Raw genomic sequence first — 21,031 nt, 5'->3', positions numbered from 1 at the left:
AATTTCCCTCTTGTCTTGGTATCAGGAATAGTGGTATCTCTTAAGTCACTCTAAAAAATCTTCTTTTCCTTGATTTTAAATAGAACATATACATTATTTTTTTAAGTTAAAATTCAAAAATTAATATGGGCTAGTGCTAATATTGATTACCCACAAGGGCACTGATAGTCCAAGTTTAATGTTCTTGTATACATACTTTCTTTTTTCTTTTTTTCTTTTTTTTTTTTGTGGTACGCGGGCCTCTCACTGCTGTGGCCTCTCCTGTTGTTGCGGAGCACAGGCTCCGGACGCGCAGGCTTAGCGGCCATGGCTCACGGGCCCAGCCGCTCCACGGCATGTGGGACCCTCCTGGATTGGGGCACGAACCCGTGTCCCCTGCATCGGCAGGCGGACTCTCAACCACTGCACCACCAGGGAAGCCCCCCCTGCCTTTTTTTTTAATTTTTCATTTTTTGGTCGTGCCACATGGCTTGCAGGATCTTATTTCCCGACCAGGGATTGAACCCGGGCCATGGCAGTGAAAGCCCTGAGTCCTAACCATTGGACTTCCAGGGAATTCCCTATACATACTCTTTCTTAACGGCATCATGCTATTTAATTCTGCTACTTGTTTTTTCAACTGATGCATCTTAAACATCATGTATTTGTAGAGATTCCCTAAATCCTTTCTGGAACAAAGTATGACAGAAAAAAATACTCAAGTCCTAACGTATGTATTAGAGACTTCAATGCAAGTCACCTAACCTCTCTGAGTGTGTTTTACCGTTTGTGTGAGGGCATAGATTACATGGCTTGTAAGGTCCTTCAGCTTGGAAATTTCAGATTTGTAATTTCACTTCCTTTATAAATTGCCTTTTCTGGTAAGAGCGTATTACATAAACTACAATTATCAGGATTATCCCAAGAGTTATTTACAGATTTCTGTTCATTTAAAATTTTGTTTTAAAGTCATGAATCTATCTTTCTCTATATTCTTTACTTGGAATGCTTTCTTCCCTTCTCAAAATCCGGTTTGTCTGAAATCTAAACTCCATAAAGCCTTCCCTGTTGATTTTGGCTACCAAGGACCTCCGAGTTTCCTGGCTACTAGCCACACAATTTCCTGAATGATGTATCCTAGCATTTTATTATTTCAGTCATTTTGTGTCTCCCAGGGATTGTCAGACTGTTCTTTGAATTCTCCACAATCTTAAGCATAAAGCTGCTACTTGACAAATAGTTCCCCAAATGGTTATACCTTCTTGATAGAAGCCTTAGGACATTTGTCCCTAATTTCTTAAGTTTCTACAGTGCCTTTGGTGACTTAGTAAGGAATTCTTATATTGACTGAAATGCCAAGAGGTAGTCCTACCCACCTTTCCCTGGTGTGCCTGGAGCTCTGACAAACCCTGCTTTACTACTTAAGAGAAATGCTCATAAGATCAATATGGGAAATGAGCTTCGTGGTACGGTAATTTCCATTTTAAAAAGGAAAGGTATCTTTTTGGTATTATATGTACTTATATAAACAAACAAAAAAAAGAACTTTGATTACTCAGACTCAAAGTCCAAATAGGTTTTGGAAAACACTATTCTTTATAACAACTGCCTTAACATTCAAAAATTGACAATTATCATTCCATAATTAAAACAAGGTAGACAACATTGTGCACTTTTATTTTTGTAAAATGTAAACTGAGAAGTACCATCTACCTTTCAATAATGGAGATACTGGTACTTTGTATGCATGAACTGCTTCCAATTTTGCTACTAAGTTCTTTATTTTAAAAGATTATAGAAGTTAAAAAAAATTTAAACAATGCCAAAGAAATTAAGGCGAGTCTCCCCTTCAAAACCTTCCCCAGGGCTTCCCTGGTGGCACAGTGGTTGAGAGTCCCCCTGCCGATGCAGGGGACACGGGTTCGTGCCCTAGTCAGGGAAGATCCCACATGCCGTGGAGTGGCTGGGCCCGTGAGCCATGGCCGCTGAGCCTGTGCGTCCGGAGCCCGTGCTCCACAACGGGAGGGGCCACAACAGTGAGAGGCCCGTATACCGCAAAGAAAACAAACAAACAAACCTTCTCCAACCCTCTATTTCCCGTAGGTAACCACTGAACAATTTGTTTTGCATCTCTCCAGACCACATAATGTTCTGCAACTTGATTTTATCATGTCACATATCATGGAGAGCTTTCCATATTAGGAATATAGATCCCCCACACCCTTTTTTTTAGTGGCCACAGGGTTGAAATCCTATTTTTAAAAAAATTTTTATTGGCGTATAGTTGATTTATAATGTCATGTTAGTATCAGGTGTACAGCAAAGTGAATCAGTTATACATATATATATACATACATATATATATATATATATATATATATATATATATATATCCACTCTTTTTTAGATTCTTTTCCCATATAGGCCATTACAGAGTACTGAGTAGAGTTCCCTGTGTTATACAGTAGGTCCTTATCAGTAATTTATTTTTTATATATTAGTGTATATATGTCAATCCCAATCTCCCAGTTTATCCTTCCCCGCGCCCCCCCTTACTTCCTGGTAACGGTAAGTTTGTTTTCTACATCTGTGTCTCTATTTCTGTTTTGTAAATAAGTTCACTTGTACCTTTTCTTTTAGATTCCACATATAAATGATACCATATGATATTTGTCTTTCTCTGACTTACTTCACTCAGTATGACAATCTCTAGGTCCATCCATGTTGCTGCAAATGGCATTATTTTGTTCTTTTTTATGGCTGAGTAATATTCCATTGTATATATGTACCATATCTTCTTTATCCATTCCTCTGTTAATGGACATTTAGGTTGCTTCCATGCCCTGGCTATTGTAAATAGTGCTGCAATGAACATTGGGGTGCATGTATCTTTTCGAATTATGGTTTTCTCCAGATGTATGCCCAGGAGTGGGATTGCTGGATCATATGGTAGCTCTATTTTTAGTTTTTAAGGAAGCGCCATACTGTTCTCCATAGTGGCTGTACCAATTTACATTCCCAGCAACAGTATAGGAGGGTTCCCTTTCCTCCATACCCTCTCCAGCATTTATTGTTTGTAGTTTTTTTTTTTTTTTTTTTTTTTGCGATACGCGGGCCTCTCACTGTTGTGGCCTCTCCTGTTGCGGAGCACAGGCTCCGGACGCACAGGCTCAGCGGCCATGGCTCACGGGCCCAGCCGCTCCGTGGCATGTGGGATCTTCCCGGATCGGGGCACGAACCCGTGTCCCCTGCATCGGCAGGTGGACTCTCAACCACTGTGCCACCAGGGAAGCCCCTTGTTTGTAGTTTTTTGATGATGGCCATTCTGACCAGTGTGAGGTGATACCTCATTGTAGTTTTGATTTGCATTTCTCTAATAGTTAGTGATGTTGAGCATCTTTTCATGTGCTTTTTGGCCATCCATACGTCTTCTTTGGAGAAATGTCTATTTAGATCTTCAGCCCATTGTTTTTTTTTTTTTTTGTCTGTTTGTTTTTGGTTGTGCTTGCCCCGTGCCTTGCCAGATCTTAGTTCCCCAACTAGGGATTGAACCCGCAACCTTAGCAGTGAAAGCATGGAGCCCTAACCACGGAACTGCCAGGGAATTCTGTTCTGCCCCCTTTTTTTTTTTTTTTTTTTGTGGTATGTGGGCCTCTCACCGCTGTGGCCTCTCACTGTTGCGGCCTCTCCCGTTGCGGAGCACAGGCTCCGGACGCGCAGGCTCAGCAGCCATGGCTCACGGGCCCAGCCGCTCCGTGGCATGTGGGATCTTCCTGGACCGGGGCACGAACCCATATCTCCTGCATCAGCAGGCGGACTCTCAACCACTGCGCCACCAGGGAAGCCCCTGCCCATTTTTTGATTGGGTTGTATTTTTTTTTTGATATTGAGCTGCATGAGCTGTTTGTATATTTTGGAGATTAATCCCTTGTCAGTTGCTTTGTTTGCAAATATTTTCTCCCATTTTGAGGGCTGTCTTTTCATTTTGTTTGTTTTCCTTTGCTGCGCAAAACCTTTTAAGTTTAATTAGGTCCCATTTGTTTGTTTTAATTTTCATTACCCTAGGAGGTGTATTGAAAAACATCTTGCTGGTGGCGCAGTGGTTGAGAGGCCGATGCAGGGGACACGAGTTCGTGCCCCGGTCCGGGAAGATCCCACATGCTGCAGAGCGGCTGGGCCCGTGAGCCATGGCCGCTGAGCCTGCGTGTCCGGAGCCCGTGCTCCGCAATGGGAGAGGCCACAACAGTGAGAGGCCCGTGTACCGCAAAAAAAAAAAAAAAAAGCAAAACATCTTGCTGTGATTTCTGTCAGAGCGTTCTGCCTACGTTTTCCTCTAAGAGTTTTATAGTATCCAGCCTTATATTTAGGTCTTTAATCCATTTTAAGTTTATTTATTTTTTTTTCTTTTTGCGGTATGCGGGCCTCTCACTGTTGTGGCCTCTCCCGTTGCGGAGCACAGGCTCCGGATGCGCAGGCCCAGCGGCCATGGCTCACGGGCCCAGCCGCTCCGCGGCATATGGGATCCTCCCAGACCGGGGCACGAACCCGTATCCCCTGCATCGGCAGGCGGACTCTTAACCACTGCGCCACCAGGGAGGCCCTTAAGTTTATTTTTGTGTATGGTGTTAGGGAGTGTTCTAATTTCATTCGTTTACCTGTAGCTGTCCAGTTTTCACAGCACCACTTACTGAAGAGACTGTCTTTTCTCTGAAATTCTTAAGTGTTATTCCATTAGGGATTAATTTTTTAAATAAATTTATTTTATTTTTTTATTTTTTTTGGCTGCTTTGGGTCTTTGTTGCTGTGCACAGGCTTTCTCTAGTTGCTGTGAGCAGGGGATACTCTTTGTTGTGGTGCGTGGGCTTCTCATTGTGGTGGCTTCTCTTGTTGCGGAGCACGGGCTCTAGGCATGCAGGCTTCAGTAGTTGTGGCACACGGGCTCAGCAGTTGTGGCTCATGGGCTCTAGAGTGCAGCCTCAGTAGTTGTGGCTCACGGGATTCATTGCTCCACGGCATGTGGGATCTTCCCGGATCAGGGCTCGAACCCGTGTCCCCTGCATTGGCAGGCGGATTCTTAACTACTGCGCCACCAGTCCCACCATTAGGGACTTTTATGAGATCAGTTGAATACTCTTTCAGGTAAGTCTCTCTTGTATTATTTAGACCATCCTTCCAGTAAGGGTTTATGATAACATAAAGAATGTGTACACCCACCTCCTCATTTTTTAAGGAGTTTGGGTGTGATGTCAGTTGAGACTGACCTTCAACCAAGAAGCCATTTTCTCACCAGTCCTGAGGCTTATCTAAATTTCTGATCTCTGATACTGGGGATGTGCCTATTCCGGGAGAGACTGAGCGCATTTAGGAAGGTGTCTTTATAAAATAACCACAGACTCATATTGAAGCACACTTTTTTTTTTTTGGCCACGCTGCGTGGCTTGTGGGATTTCAGTTCCCCAACCAGGGATTGAACCTGTGCCCCTTGCAATGGAAGCGTGGAGTCCTAACCACTGGACCGCCAGGGAATTCCCTGAAGCATACTGTTGACTATAACATGCAATCCGAAAGAATGAAAGTTAAGAAAGCAAAAATACGTGTCCAAGGCACACTCATGTAAGTCCATCATACTTCTTTATAGTTTTGGTGCTATTGTACATCCCATATGCTATGATAAGATAATCTAGACTGATGACCAGAATGCCAGCTTATTGATGACAGTGAAGACTGTAAATGCAAAGAGGAATAGACTACTTATGTCTGCTAGTTGAAATATACATTCTCTCCTATGAAAAAGCCTGGAAAATAAGTCAAAGTGCTATTATAAATTTGCTTGGTTATTATGGACTTAGAATAGGGGGTGTGATATCCTATGCATGGTTTTTATCATAGATATATATCTGTAAGAGAGACCAGAATATTCACTTCCGCTGATCAGGACAGCCCTTCCTCATGCCCCAATAGTGCTAATACATACAGTATAACCATTGGATTCCACTCTTCCTAGACTTTATGTACACTATTTTCTGTTAAGTGCCTACCATATGTCATTATACTCATGATATACTAATTAGGAAAACTAACGTTTTCCTAATCACAAAGTATTTACAATTTTGTTCTTTTAACTTTTTATTTTGATACAGTTTCAGACTTAGAGAAAGATTACAAGAAGAGTCCTAAGAATTCTGATACCCTTCACTCGGATTCCCCAAATGTTAACATTTTCCACCTATTTGCTTTATCCTCCCTCCCATCTCTCAATGTAGCTTTGCAATAGAGTACATAAACCAGCATGCACTTTCTTAAAATTGAAGTATTAGTTAATTTACGTTTCAGATGTACAGCAAAGTGATTCAGTTATTTTTATACCTGTATATATATACATATATACTTTTTCAGATTCTTTTCCATTATAGTTTTATGAGATACTGAATATAGCTCCCTGTGCTATATAGTAAATCTTTATCTATTTTATCCACCACATTGATCTTTAAACCATACAGTTCAGCTACGGCTGCTTAATTTTTTTCTTTCATTGTATTTCCTGTAACATGACTGTATCATTTCTTGCTTTCTTTTACAATTTATTTTAGTTCCTTGCCCAGCCACTTGGGCTTAGAAGAGAACTAGTATTTTAAGTCCCTCAGGTAATAATTTATAAAAATTACTATTTTTTAGTTTCTATCTTATTTTCTGGGCCAAAGTATTAGAAGCTGTTTCATCTAGAAGTCTTTTTTACTCCCCTATTTATCCTGTTTCTTTCGTTATCTAAATTTAGAATGTGGATGCCATTCCAAATCTTTTATATTTATTATTATTTTTTAAAAATTTATTTATCTATTTGGTTGCGCCGGGTCTTAGTTGCGACCGCGGGCTTCTTAGTTGCGGCATGCATGCGGAATCTAGTTCTCTGACCAGGGATCGAACCCAGGTACCCTGAATCAGGAGCGCAGAGTCTTAACCACTGCGCCACCAGGGAAGTCCCCATTCCAAATCTTTGTAGCAATACAAAAACCTCCAATACTGAAATTAATGTGGTATTTATAATGGAAGGTCATTATCCTAGAATGTATTCTTCAAATCTATAAGCCAGAAATATTAAAAATATACCAAAAAAATGTTTAGGTACAGATGCAAATCTCCCTGTGATAGTATGCATTTGCCTTTTTTACTCTTTCGTACAGCTGCAGCAGATGGAGGGGGATGGAGGAGAGCAGGGTCATTTGATCTTTTATTATTTTCTGAAGCCTCTCCAAGAGAACCTTTGCAGATTAATTTTGTCCTTTAGGTAAAATAAAATTAATGTCCCAAGAGCCACTATAAAATACTTGGTCTCCAGCCTTCTCCTTAGGGTTCTGTTTCTGTATCTTGTAGTATGGCGATAGTTACTGTGTTACGGAAAGGTTTTTTTCCCTTTCATCTTTTTTATGATTAAGGAAACTGCTGTTTAATTAAGCCCTGATATAAGACACTAAAGGAAAATTCCTACTGTTATCACTGAAGCCATGTTTTCCTCCAAGACTGGCCTTGACTTGACTGAATTTTATTTCTAATGTAAAATAGCTCTTTTCTTACGAAGATTCTAGATTGAACACCAGGTACCAATTTATTTATCAGCATTACACCAGGAATCAATTTATTTATCAGCATTACACCAGGAATAAAAGGCGCTCCTCCAAACCATGGGGGAGAATTTCAGGGCTTTCAGGATTTTCAAAACGTCTTCACAGCTCTTGTGAACATTTTTTGATTTGGGTGGACTGTGAGCCTCAGGGCCTGGAGCTTGAAGTCATCCACCGAGAACTCACACACAAGAGGGCCCTCAAGGCATGCATACCTTTCCTTAAGTCAAACTGCTTCTCCCTCTTAGATCTGGAACCCAGATCATTTTTTATCGGCAAAAATATAGACATTATCCTGTGGATAAAAGTTCACATTCTTTCAGTTCAGAGTAATGATTGTAAACTTGATCAAAGAACTCGGGAGGAGAATGGATGCATAGAGCAAGCAATCAGTGTTTTTTTTTCATTTAAGTTGGTATTACAGTAGCACATCATTATACCGCATAGTAAGAGCATTGTTGTAAAGAATATTAAATAAGTAGCACTCAGCAAAACAAGACAATAAGGCAAGGCTAGGATGTGGAGTTTAGGATAGTTAATATTTCCTAAATTGAAGTTAGAGAAGTCCAGAAAATTGATAATTCTTAGGATAGTCTTATAGGAATGCGTGCCTTTAAGAAGATTTTTAAAAAAATTCTTTTCCAGGGCTTCCCTGGTGGCGCAGTGGTTAAGAATCCGCCTGCCAATGCAGGGGACACGGGTTCGAGCCCTGGTCCGGGAAGATCCCACATGCCACAGAGCAACTAAGCCCGTGCGCCACAACTAGTGAGCCTGCTCTCTAGAGCCTGCGAGCCACAACTACTGAGCCCATGTGCCACAACTACTGAAGCCCGCGTGCCTACAGCCCGTGCTCCACAACGAGAAGCCACCACAATGAGAAGTCCACGCAACGCAACGAAGAGTAGCTGCTGTTCGCGGCAACAAAGACCCAATGCAGCCAAAAATTAATAAATAAATTTATTTAAAAAAAATTCTTTTCCATTATGTTTTATTACAGGATATTGAATATAGTTCCCTGTGCTATACAGACCTTGTTGTTCATCCATTCTATATATAATAGTTTGCATCTGCTAATTCCATCCCTCCCCCATACACCCTCCCCCTTGGCAACCACAAATCTGTTCTCTATGTCTGTGAGTCTGTTTCTACTTTGTGGATAAGTTCATTTATGTAATATTTTAGATTCCACATATAAGTGATATCTTATGGTATTTGGCTTTCTTTCTGACTTCCTTCACTTAGTATGATAATCTCTCGGTCCATCCATGTTGCTGCAAATGGCATTATTTCATTCTTTTTTATGGCTGAGTAGTATTCCATTGTATAAAGAAGTTTTATTACTATTATTTTCAATTTTATTTATTTATTTATTTTTGGTTGTGTTGGGTCTTCGTTGCTGCATGCTGGCTTTCTCTAGTTGCATTGAGCGGGGGCTACTCTTCGTTGCGGTGCGTGGGCTTCTCATTGTGGTGGCTTCTCTTGTTGCGGAGCATGGGCTCTAGGTGCGCGGGCTTCAGTAGCTGTGGCTCGCGGGCATGGTAGTTGTGGCTCACAGGCTCTAGAGCGCAGGCTCAGTAGTTGTGGCGCACAGGCTTAGTTGCTCCGCAGCATGTGGGATCTTCCTGGACCAGGGCTCGAACGCATGTCCCATGCATTGGCAGGCCGATTCTTAACCACTGCGCCTCCAGGGAAGTTCCTATAAAGAAGTTTTTAACAAAGAATGAGAAAATATAAAGAACAACCAAACAGAATTGAAGAATACAATAACTGAAATGAAAAATACACTAGAAGGAGTCAATAGTAGACTAAATGAGGCAGAAGAACGGATCAGTGAGCTGGAAGACAGAGTCGTGGAAATCACTGCTGCTGAAGAGAAAAATGAAAAAAGACTGAAAATAAATGACAGTTTAAGAGACCTCTGGGACAACACCAAGTGTGCTAATGTTTGCATTATAGGGGTCCCAGGAGGAGAAGAGAGAGAGAAAGGGCCTGAGAAAACATTTGAAGAGATAATAGCTGAAAAGGTCCCTAACCTGGGAAAGGAAACAGTCACCCAAGTCCAGAAGTGCAGAGAGTCCCATACAGGATTAACCCACAGAGGAACATACCAAGACACACTGTAACCAAAATGGCAAAAATTAAAGATAAAGAGAGAATATTAAAAGCAACAAATAACATACAAGGGAACTCCCATAAGGCTATCAGCTGATTTTTCAGCAGAAACTCTGCAGGCCAGAAGGGAGTGGCACAATACTTAAAAGTAATGAAGGAGAAAAACCTATCACTACTAAGCATACTCTACCCAGCAAGGTTCTCATTCAGATGTTTTTTTTTTTTCTTTTTTTCAGGATTTTATTTTATTTTCTCCAGGTCTTATTGAGATATAGACCCACAGCACTGGGTAAATGTAAGGCGTACAGCATAATGATTTGACTTAAAATCATCATAAAGGGATTATCACAATAAGTTTAGTGGACATCCATCATCTCACATAGATACAAAATGAAAGAAAAAATATGTTTTTTCTTGTGATGAGAACTCTTAGGATTTATTCTCTTAAGAACTTTCATATATAACATACGGCGTTAACTATATTTATCATTCTGAACTGATTCGGATTTGATGGAGAAATCAAAAGCTTTACAGACAAGCAAAAGCTAAAAGAATTCAGCACCATCACATCAAACCAGCTTTACAAAAAACGCTAAAGGAACTTCTCTAGGCGGAAAAGAAAAGCCCACAACCAGAAACAAGAAAATTACCGGAGGAAAAGTTTACATTCTTTCTTTGCTAGTAGAAAAAGGGGGGAATGGAGCGTTACCTGGCAAATAGCAAAGAGCGATGCAAACACGAGCTGGTAACATTACTAATCATGGTAATCATAAAAGGGGGGCTTCCCTGGTGGCGCAGTGGTTGACAGTCCGCCTGCCGATGCAGGGGACACGGGTTCGTGCCCCGGTCCGGGAAGATCCCACAAGGCGCGGAGCAGCTGGGCCCGTGAGCCATGGCCGCTGAGCCTGCGCGTCCGGAGCCTGTGCTCCGCAACGGGAGAGGCCACAACAGTGAGAGGCCCGCGTACCGCAAAAAAAAAAAACCCCAACAACATAAAAGGGATTACAGCGCAAAGAAAGAACTGGTCATTACACTAATAGCGAGAGGTGGTGTGTGAAGGAGAAAGAGTTTTGCAAACTGAAGCGCTATACTGTAACTGTTGGGAGTGGGTGGGGGGGGGCCATCAGGGAAGTGAAGCAGGTGAGCGTGATTAGGCTTCGATGGCCTCTTCTCGTCCTTAGCTTTCTTGAGCCGGGGCCATTATATTCGCCGATGCAGGTCTACTTCGCTGCCTTGGTCTAGTCAACTGAAACCAAGTCCCAAACTCACCTCTCCGGAGTGCCCGAAAGCCACAGACCTCCCATTTTCGGGAACGACTTCCAGCCCGCTGGCGCGGAGCTTAACGCTCCCGCCCTTACCCGAAGGACTACGTCCTGCGCAGGCGCATCTCCTCGTCCCCGTCCCCACGCCGCGTCATGCTGCCCCTGCGAGAGCAGAGGGAGGCTGTCCTCGCGCGTCGCGTATTTTGGCTGGCGACTGCGTCGCGCAGTCTGACGCGCCGATTGCGTCACTTCCGCCCCCTCCCGGGAGGTGGCGCTGGGCCGGTGGCAAGCCCCTGAAGGGAGCCGCAGTAGTACGACGGAAGATGGCGACGAGCGGCGGCGAAGAGGCGGCGGCTGCGGCGCCGGCGCCCGGGGCTCCGGCAACGGAGGCAGACACGACCCCGGGCTGGGAGGTGGCGGTGCGGCCCTTGCTATCCGCGTCCTATTCCGCCTTCGAGATGAAGGAGTTGCCGCAGCTGGTGGCCTCAGTCATCGAGAGGTACCGGGCGGCGTCCCCGGTGGGGCGGGAGCCGGGAGGGGGAGGGGAAGTCGTGCCAGAGGATCTGGACCCGCTGCCCGGCTACCTCCTGAGGCTCTGGGACCGCGGCCCTGGCCCCGGCTTCGGGGCTCCCCGGCCCTGTGAGAGGAAGGCTTGTCTCGTGTTGTTCCGCCAACCCGGGTAAATCCTGTGCCTCAATTTCCCTCACGAGCAAAACTTTTGAGGACGCCCTCTCGGGAGGGCGTGGCCGGGCTGGTTTCGGAGTAATTTTGAGATGCATCGACCTCGTAGGGGAATGTTCCCAGGGCTGCCCCCTGTGTTAAGGTCAAAGCGCTGATGAGTTTGCATTTCTCGTCCGCGCTCATCCCCCTAGCCTGGGCCGTAGCGGAGCCCGGGGTTTAAATTGGAGAGCTACCCCATAATTTAATAACGGTCTCCCTGGTGCTGTAATTACTTGGGGGCACGTGCTGTTTCTGTCACTGAAGCCATTAGTTATCATTGATGACTTTCTTTTCGGGTTGCACTTATGGTATATTGCTACCTTAACGGTCTTTGATTAAAAACATTTCAGTGTTATTCTGAGAGGTCATTTTCCCACTGAAACCGTATACTCGCCCTCTCTCTCAATGAAATATCTTTAGACTCTTACCAACGGGACTGTTTATTGGTTTGCTGTTACATGAATTTTTCTTTCTGAGATACTTAGATTGTGAGAGTTGTGTACATACAAGGCCAGTGATATCACAGTGCCTGTCTTTTCCTGTCTTACCTTCCTCAGAGCAGTCTTTCATTAGTTTAATGGTAGACCTGCCTTTAAAGCTAGTCTCACTTTCATTTTTCTAGCCAAACCTGACTTCAGCAACTTTCTGCAATTGCTAACTGGGTCATTTTAGCTTCATGACAACAAGAGTATTCCTACATATTATCCAGAAGGTTAGAAATTGCAGTTTATTACTCAAGGGAGACCTATGGTTTGACACATTGTCTATTATAGTGTTTATTGTTAGGTTTGTGATACTTTGGATGAGATTTAAAAAAATAGAATAAAATAATGGTTTGGTTTGGTAAGTTCACAGTTAACTTTACAGATGGATTTTCCTATCTCATTATTAAGCCAAGAAGGTTCGGAAGATGTAAACAAATATCAAAGATACTGCTCTCAAATTATGTAGTCTCTTTATAACTGTTTTAAACATTTGGATTAGTGATATTTTTCCCGAATTACACTTGTCGTGTTACTTAGAATGGTCAATGTTCCACTTTTTAGAACATTTGCTTTTATGTTTTTATGGACATGAGCTGAGTAGGTAATAGAGTCATTTGTTGACACCCTGGTCCATACATCCAGTATTATGGGCCCACGCCTTTTAAACTGTAATAGTTAAGCAACTCCCTCCAACCTGTAGAAGGAACCAAAACCAAATATGTCAAGGTACGATTGAATTTTGCCAAATAAGTGATAGTGGCCCTTCTTGCACTCTGTATAGCTAAGATAATCAAGGGTTGCCTGCGTTTATAGACACTAATAAGACCTCTTTTCATGGTTTGGAAAAGAAATCCAAACTGATGGCTGTTTAGTAACACATATTTTTATTGGAAGGCAAGATCCTTGAAGTCTCTGTTCTGGTTTTTGTGGCTCGGTCAACTTTGGAAAGCCTGTTATGTGTCCTCTTCAGGCTCTCTGAGAGCAATATGATCTGAAGGTTGTGCTTATTTCTGAGAGGTCATTTTCCCACCGAAACAGTTTTCTCTCTCTCCCCCTCCCTCCTTCCCTCCCTCCCTCTCTCAGTAAAATATTTTCAGACTCTTGCAAATGGGACTGTTTATTGGTTTGCTGTTACATGGTTCTGTAATTTCCAGAAGAAATATCTGGCTTACAAGTTCTTTACAGTTAGAACAACTAAACATATCAAGTGTTCAGTTTGGTGTAGAGCAGAGGTCAGCACATTTTTTCTGTAAAGGATCAGAGTAAATTTAACTTGCAGGCCATACGGCGTGTACACTAGTCATCTCCGCCATTGTATGGCGAAAGCAGCCATACACATTACATAAATAAATGGGTGTGGCTGTGTTCCAGAATCTTATTTATGGGCACAAATGTGAATTTCATATGATGCTTACGTGTCACAAAATGTTCTTCTGATTTTTTTTTTCCAGCCATAAAAACACATGTAAAAACCATTCCTAAATATGGGCTGTACAGAGGTAGGTGACTGGCTGGATTTGACCTGCAGGCCAACCACTGGTTTAGAGCACAAAAATTAATACCCTGCTATCACTATTCTGTTTCTCAAAAGTTTTATTTGCTTTTCCAAAAAAAAAAAAAAGGTGTCAGAATTGTGGAATTATTTCTTGAACATCAAGTTATGGCTACTGAGTATAGAACCAGGTCAGAGCCAGCGCTGTACAGATGCTGTGGTGAGCTTCGCTTTGCAGGTAATCAAAGGTTTAGGTGCCTAGGGTGCTACTTTACCTCTGTGGTTGCCGCTCCCAGACAGTCCCGTGTTTCTTTCTGTGGTTGCATGCCTTCCATGTTTTTCTTCCTTCCCTCCAGGGACCTTCTATTTTTCAGTTGCAGTCTGCTACTCTCTGCTTCCCTTTTTTCTTTTTTAACTTTTTTTTTTTTTTTTTTTTTTTGATGTCCTGGCTGCATCATGTCAGCTCTAACTTCCTATCTGGTGGCCTGCTCATCCATTGAATTCCTCCCTTTTTGACCTTTGGGGACGATGACACATGCCCTGAGAGACTCCTCCGCCATTCTACTTTCTGTCTGTATTCTTTCATACTACTTTCTGCCTCTATTTTTTCATACTTTTATAGTTGGAATTGACCTTTGAGTTTGAAGAAAAGGTAGAAGAAATAATTCCTAGATCCAGACCCTGTTTTTTTTTTTTTTGGCCGCACCGCGAGGCTTGCAGGATCTTAGTTCCCCAACCAGGGATTGAACCCGGGCTCTTGGCAGAGTACTAACCACTGGACTGCCAGGGAGTTCCCTGGACCCTGTTTGTTAAGTTTGACTTTGTAACCAAACTGAAACAAAGGAGAGATTAGCATGGATAAATTGGGAAGCATACTCTCAAAAGTGTCATTAGATTTTTTTTTTTTTTTTTTTTTTTTTTTTTTTGCTGTACGCGGGCTTCTCACTGTTGTGGCCTCTCCCGTTGCGGAGCACAGGCTCCGGACGCACAAGCTCAGCAGCCATGGCTCACGGGCCCAGCCGCTCCGCGGCACGTGGGATCTTCCCGGACTGGGGCTCGAACGCATGTCCCCTGCATCGGCAGGCGGACTCAACCACTGCGCCACCAGGGAAGCCCCTGTCATTAGATTTTTAAAGGAGAAAGATATCTGAGTTTACTTAAAGGGGACTTCATCTTCATTTCTGCTGCTTGTTGATAGCATGTCTTTTAGTAATAAAGATTGAAAATCTTTTAAACACCATTACTTTTCTAGACCAGAAATGAAGCTAGAACTAGCTTAATGGAGCACATGCCATATGTGGGCTTAAAGTGTAATTGCTGAATGTAGCCTTATATACTACCCAATACAGAATTCCTTTTTTTTAAAAAAAATATTTATTTATTTATTTGGTTGCGCCGGGTCTTAGTTGTGGCACGGCACACCGGATCTTTTTAGTTGCCACATGCAGGATCTAGTTCCCCGACCAGGGATCTAACCCGGGCCCCCTGCATTGGGAGCGCGGAGTCTTACCCACTGAACCACCAGGGAAGTCCCCAGAATTCCTTTCTTAACTCTGTGCAGGATAAGTTGGTGAGAATGGTTCTCATTGAATAATTTGACTGAGTCTTTGTAGATTAAAAAGAAAAAGAAAAAAAGCCCTTTCCCCCTGAACCAGTCCTTCCTAGGCTGTCCTGCCTTTCTTAGTGATAAACCTCCTTGAGTCCCTGCCTCTCAGCTATTTGATAAAATTTAGGCTGAGAAGACCTACTTGGGAAGGCAGAAGCTGTTACAACATCCCCATTAGATAATGCACAGTCATTTTCTAAAAATCTCTTAAGGGAGAAAGGGGGGCACTTAGTGCCATCATCAGCCGAGTTCGTGATTGACCTACAGAAAGAAAGCCAGCCACCAAATGATAAGTGTATATAGTTAGTTGTGAGATTAGGTAATGTTTCCATGTCTCAGTATTACATTCCCTGCAGGTTTGTGGAGAGTGTGAGGGATGTATGTGAAAACTTTCAGTTCTTTGGTTAACATGTATTAAGTACTCTGTGACACACAGCAGATGGTCAATAAACATATTTTTAAAATGAATATCTCATTAATGTATTCGTTATGCTTGTTTCATGATTCTAAGTATCTTGAAACAAGCATAATAGATTCTGTACTTGGGAGTTTATGATTCTGATGAGGGGAAAGGCCTTTGTGGAGTTTCCACAGTTTACAACAAAGATATAAGTAGTAATCTAAGAGGGAGAAGGAAGGTGAATCCTTAGTCTTTTATTTTGCCCCATCAGATTTTTCACCTCTTCCTAGAAAAACCCAGATATTTCCAGACCCTGGCCAGTTCTTTTTTACTTACATGTCAAATTGGACTTCTCTGACCAAATTGGACTTCTGCTTAGCTGCTGTTTCCCTTTATGCTCTGCATTGCATTTATTTTGTATGGAATAAAACCACTTCAGATTCCTTGTCTTTTCAGCAGCGTTTGAGGCTCTGTGATACTTTTGTTGCAGAGTTTGTTAGGTGAAGCAGACGTTTGAGGAAAATAGCTTGACTGCCTAGAGGAGAGATATTTTTACCTTGAAATCTCCTTATTTTTCTTCCTGTCATATTTGCCTTCAATTTCTGCATTCTTCCCCTTCCTACCTAATGTCTTGCGCTTTCTTCCATTTCTTTGCCTCCTTTGGTGACTTGGTGTCTGTCAGGTTCTTGGGAAATGAGGGTGGGGTAAGGAATCGAGGCGGCACGTCTTCATCAGGGTACTCAAACACACTTGTTTCTTTAGAATCAAGAGATAACAACATTATCCTTTGGGCCACATGTCCACCTGCCTACTCTCCCCTTCAAGTCTCTTTTTTTTTAAAGAAGGCACTCCGATATATTTTCTTTTTCTTTTCTTTTTTTTTTTTTGGCCGCAACGTGCGGCCTGCGGGATCCCAGTTCCCCGACCAGGGATCTCACCCTCGCCCCCTGCATTGGAAGGGTGGAGTCTTAACCACTGGACCGCCAGGGAAGTGCCCCACCTTTAAGTCTTTTTAACACTAATTTCCCTAGGTTTAGTCCTTACTTGTCCTAAGCAAATCGTAAGTTCAGCCTCAAGACTGCTCCATTTTTTCTATTGCCAATGTCCATCTTTCCCCAAAGTGCGTTGTTTGTTTTTGATTGGAATAAGGCAGTTGTGTATTTCTAGGGCAGGAAGTAGGGTTTGTTAAATCATAATAGGGCAGCATTGAACCAGGCAATTAAGTGTGTTTACTCCTATATTGTGGATATATTTTATTATCTGAATGGGAATGAAAGCAGCAGAATAAGTTTGTTCTTTGGATAGGCAGTTTTTCTCTTAGTTTTGGTAAACCTGTTCAGTTGAAAAACATGGGGGTAAGCAGCTCTGAAACTTTGAAATAAAGCAGAGAAGCTAAATACTTAGTAAAATGGATCAAATTACAGGGTGGGGAGACCTTAGAACAATGAATGCATAAGTGTGAGGATGGGAGTGAAGGAACAGCTATTCGTTGGAGGTGGAAGCAGGGGGTTGGGGAGTTCTCTGCTGAATGTGATATGACTCTCACCTGTGTGATGGCCCCTGAAGCTTTGAGTGTTGCTTGATGTTCTGAGGTTTTTGTTTCCTTCTTTTTGTCCATCTGACAACTAGGGAGAAATGATTCTTGATGGGCAGGGAGGTTCTTGCACATCATAGGTGCTCCATAAATATTTTTTCTTGGTGAAGGAGATATTCCAAGATAAGGAACTGATCTTTGATAAACACCCGTTTATCCTTGATAAATCTCCAAATAGCAAAGTGTTTGCAATGCCAGACTCTTAAGTGTTGTTTGAGGTGATTCATCGCTCACAATGGCACCTTCCAAATGTTGAGCTTGTCTTTTTGGCTCCTGTGTTGATTTGGCGAGTGGGTGGAGTCCTGACTCTGTTCACGTTTCCCTTCCTAGGCTGATAGTTCTTGTTGGAGAATTAACTTACTGAGGAAACTATTTAGCCACATTGCTCTCCTCTTTCCATTTAGTAAGACATTTTAGTGTTTTCTTTGCCTTCTTGTTCCGTGGGTTGCAATTAGCATCTGATTTGATAAAGAGAATGACATAAATGTATCCAGCTTTTAGACGTAGTTGGGCTCCAGATTTTCACTGAAGAGGCCATTTTCTCAGGTAAAGATAAGGGATGTGGTTAATAATCACTTTGTTGTGATCTAGCTGTATCCTGTGGGTGTGGGGAGGGGGATGGAGGACTTTGGTACCTAAAGAATTTTGGATTTTATCACCCATCAGATGATTTCTTCCCTTGAGTTGTTGATTCTTTTTAAGTTACTGCATTATGGACTGGACTTGTTTGGTCTTCAGAATGTGTTACTATAGTCTGTGTTCCCACTAACAGTATTTTGAGTGCCCTGCTTTACCCCTCCTTTGGCCAGCTCATGGCATTATTAGTTTTGTCTTTGCCAGTCAGTAATACAGGACAAGATGGTATCCTGTTGTGTTTTTACTTGTATTTCTTTAATTCTAAGTGAGTTTGAAAGTGTTTCCTGTTTATTAGCCTTTGCCACTTACTAAGCCTGATACCTTGAACAAGGTACTTAGTTTTACCTCTAAGCTTCACTTTTTCAACTTGGATATAAGGATGATAACAGTGCCTACCAAGTAGGATTGCTACAAGGATTAAGTCAGGTAATGCCTGTAAAGGGGTAGGATATCTGGCATATAGTAAGCACTAAGTAAATGTTGGCTGAATGATTTTCTTTGCAGTGAATCAGAAATCCTGCACCACGAGAAGCAGTACGAGCCCTTCTACTCATCTTTTGTTGCACTTTCCACACACTATATCACAACAGTTTGTAGCCTCAGTAAGTATTCTATTCCTGTCATTCCCTTTTAAGGGCTCATGAATAGGGAAATTGTGTGTCCTCTTGTTACGGTGTCTGAACAAGTTGTTAATGAAGTCTGTATTTTAGTTGTAACCTGTTCACTCAGGAGTGGAGACAACTGTCAGTATGATAAGGCTCTGGAAGTTCCTTTACCGAGGCCAACCAAAAGGGATTTAAAAACTCTTTGGTTTGGACATCTATTTCATAACCATTAAGTTAACCTTCCTTGCCTTTTTAATCAAAAGCATTGTATTGATTTTACACATGTAGTTATTAGTGTGCTAATTTTGGGGGGCAGGGTGGGTGGGATTGGGGGGTTAGGTGGATACTGACCTGGGGTTAGCAGCCACAAACCAAGGCCCTATTCCTTATTTGGTTTTGGTGAGAAATTAGATTCTGCTTTTGTGTTCTCTGGTATGTGACTGGATTTCAACTTCAGTTCCCCATCTTTTAAACTTTTCTACCCCCAAATGTGACTAAGCCCTTACTTTCCACTATTTCTGAAATTTTGCATTTTCACTTTTTTTTTCCAATCCTAACTCATATAGTTCTGAAGAATTTGAATTATTTTACTTAAATAGTTTGCTAAGCAAGCAAAGTGAAAGGAAGTTACAGGGTTGCTGAATAACCTTTTGGTGTCTAGTGCTGTTTATTATAGGCATTGGCTACCACTGTAAGAGTCACTTTTAGATTGGAGAAACTTTGAGTAGGAAGCCCGTTGCAAAAAGGGAAAGGAGAGGTAGTGTAGTCTACTGGGTAAGAGCATGAACTTTAGAGCCAGACTTCCTGGATTTAACTCCAGCTGCGTGACTTTGGTCAAGTCATTTAACCTGTCTATGGTTTAATTTCCTTATCTGTTAAAAAAAAAAAAAAAAGAAGGGAAGGGGGGTAACAATATTATCTACCCCATAGAATTGGTTTAGGGATTAAGTGGGTTAATATATTTGAAGTGCTTGGTACTTACTGTGATGTATTTCCTATTATAATTATCTTAATTTCTAGTAAATGTAAGATAAATTGATCTAGAAGCAGTTGATGCTTATCAATGCCAAAATGCCTTTGTTTGCCTGTAGAGTTGTTGGTTCTGAATAATTATTCTCGTAGAATGATATTGGGAATGTTGGACATATGGAGCTCAATACTTATTTGGTTTATTGACTGTGAGGCTGAAGTGAGTTATAGCAGTCTGAAGTTAAGTCAAGTTTATTCCTTTCTCAGTTCCCCGGAACCAACTTCAGTCTGTGGCAGCAGCCTGTAAAGTCCTGATTGAGTTTTCTCTCCTGCGTCTGGAGAATCCAGATGAGGCTTGCGCTGTGTCCCAGGTAAGAGTGATGGGCCCATTTCTGACCCTTATTTTGTGGTAGGCTTGTGACTGACAAGTGGAATGATGGAGAAGGGATGGCATAGAGCAGGGCTTGGTAAACTTTTTCTGTAATAGGCCACATAGTAGATAATTTGTCGACCATCCAGTCCCTGTTGCAGCTGATCTCTGCCTTTTAAACTCTGCCTTTGTAGTGTGAAAGCAGCCACAGACAATACGTAAGTGGATGAGCATAGCTGTGGTCCAGTCAACTTTATTTACAAAAATAGGCAGTGGGCTGAACTGGGGCTATGGTTTACCAACCCCTGGTATAGAGGGCTGCAGAGGCTTTTTCAAGGATTGCGAAGATATGCCTATGGGGGCCAGGCAAGTGACATAAAGTGAGTCAAGTATGCTGGTTGAGAAGGGTGCATGACCCAGCTGTGAAGGGGCCAATCACTGTTTGGCTCCAGCTGACTGTTGCCCTACAGGAATGGCAGCAGAGTTGCTCTGTCTTGTAAATTATTGAGAGAGACAGGAAATCTGGATTTGTATGTTAAATCTTCCGTGTTTTAAAAAGTTGGCCATAACTTCAAATTAAAACAACAACAACAACAACACTGAGAACAGTAAGACAAACCTGCAAGCAGATATGGTCTGAGGACCATCAGGTTGTGATCTCTGCTTTCCTGTTTTTCCTAATTTGCAGTTCTTGGTATGAACCTAAATTTGGCCCTTTGCCAGCTAGAAGTCCCTAAAGGATAGACTCCTCTAAAAGGCATATTTGAAATTTTTTTTTTTTTTTTCCAGAAACACTTGATTCTCCTCATCAAGGGCCTGTGCACTGGCTGTAGCCGATTAGACAGAACTGAAATTATCACATTTACAGCAATGATGAAATCGGCCAAGCTGCCACAAACAGTGAAGACACTGTCAGATGGTGAGTGTTCCTTCACCAGACTTGGTTTCTTGGCCAGTCCTCTGGCCAGGTATTTCCTCTTTTGCCTTCTAGTGGCACTCCCCTCATCCCTCTCTTGCTTTTATATTTTGTAGTGGAAGATCAGAAAGAGCTGGCTGCACCAGTAAGCCCAGAGCTGAAGCAGAAGGAGGTCCAGATGAATTTTTTGAACCAGCTGACATCAGTTTTTAACCCTAGAACTGTAGCATCATCACCCATAGGTCCACAGACTCCGGTGAGTTACT

The 21,031-nt window shown here is 42.3% G+C and overlaps 1 protein-coding gene and 1 long non-coding RNA gene across 6 annotated transcripts in view; one reads left to right on the top strand and one right to left on the bottom strand.

Moving 5' to 3' along the window:
- Positions 1-8,538: 8,538 nt before the first annotated feature.
- Positions 8,539-11,123, bottom strand: LOC132477798 (uncharacterized). Its single transcript, XR_009530317.1, has 2 exons — positions 10,980-11,123; positions 8,539-9,294 (listed from the first exon to the last, which is right to left on the bottom strand). It is a non-coding gene; the product is annotated as an uncharacterized LOC132477798 (long non-coding RNA).
- Positions 11,124-11,239: 116 nt separating this feature from the next.
- The window catches only part of UBR4 (ubiquitin protein ligase E3 component n-recognin 4), a 130,317-nt gene continuing 120,525 nt past the window's right edge, over positions 11,240-21,031 (top strand). For all 5 annotated transcript variants that reach the window (XM_060089053.1, XM_060089056.1, XM_060089054.1 and 2 more), the window contains exons 1-5: positions 11,240-11,471; positions 18,410-18,507; positions 19,747-19,850; positions 20,639-20,768; positions 20,882-21,021. In XM_060089053.1, coding sequence (XP_059945036.1) covers positions 11,296-11,471; positions 18,410-18,507; positions 19,747-19,850; positions 20,639-20,768; positions 20,882-21,021 — 648 coding nt within the window. In that variant the 5' untranslated portion in view covers positions 11,240-11,295. The remainder of the gene's footprint in view (positions 11,472-18,409; positions 18,508-19,746; positions 19,851-20,638; positions 20,769-20,881; positions 21,022-21,031) is intronic.

Source organism: Mesoplodon densirostris, chromosome 2, assembly GCF_025265405.1.
Source record: "Mesoplodon densirostris isolate mMesDen1 chromosome 2, mMesDen1 primary haplotype, whole genome shotgun sequence".
Classification (NCBI taxonomy): domain Eukaryota; kingdom Metazoa; phylum Chordata; class Mammalia; order Artiodactyla; family Ziphiidae; genus Mesoplodon; species Mesoplodon densirostris.
This window is presented reverse-complemented; position numbering and strand designations above follow the sequence as displayed.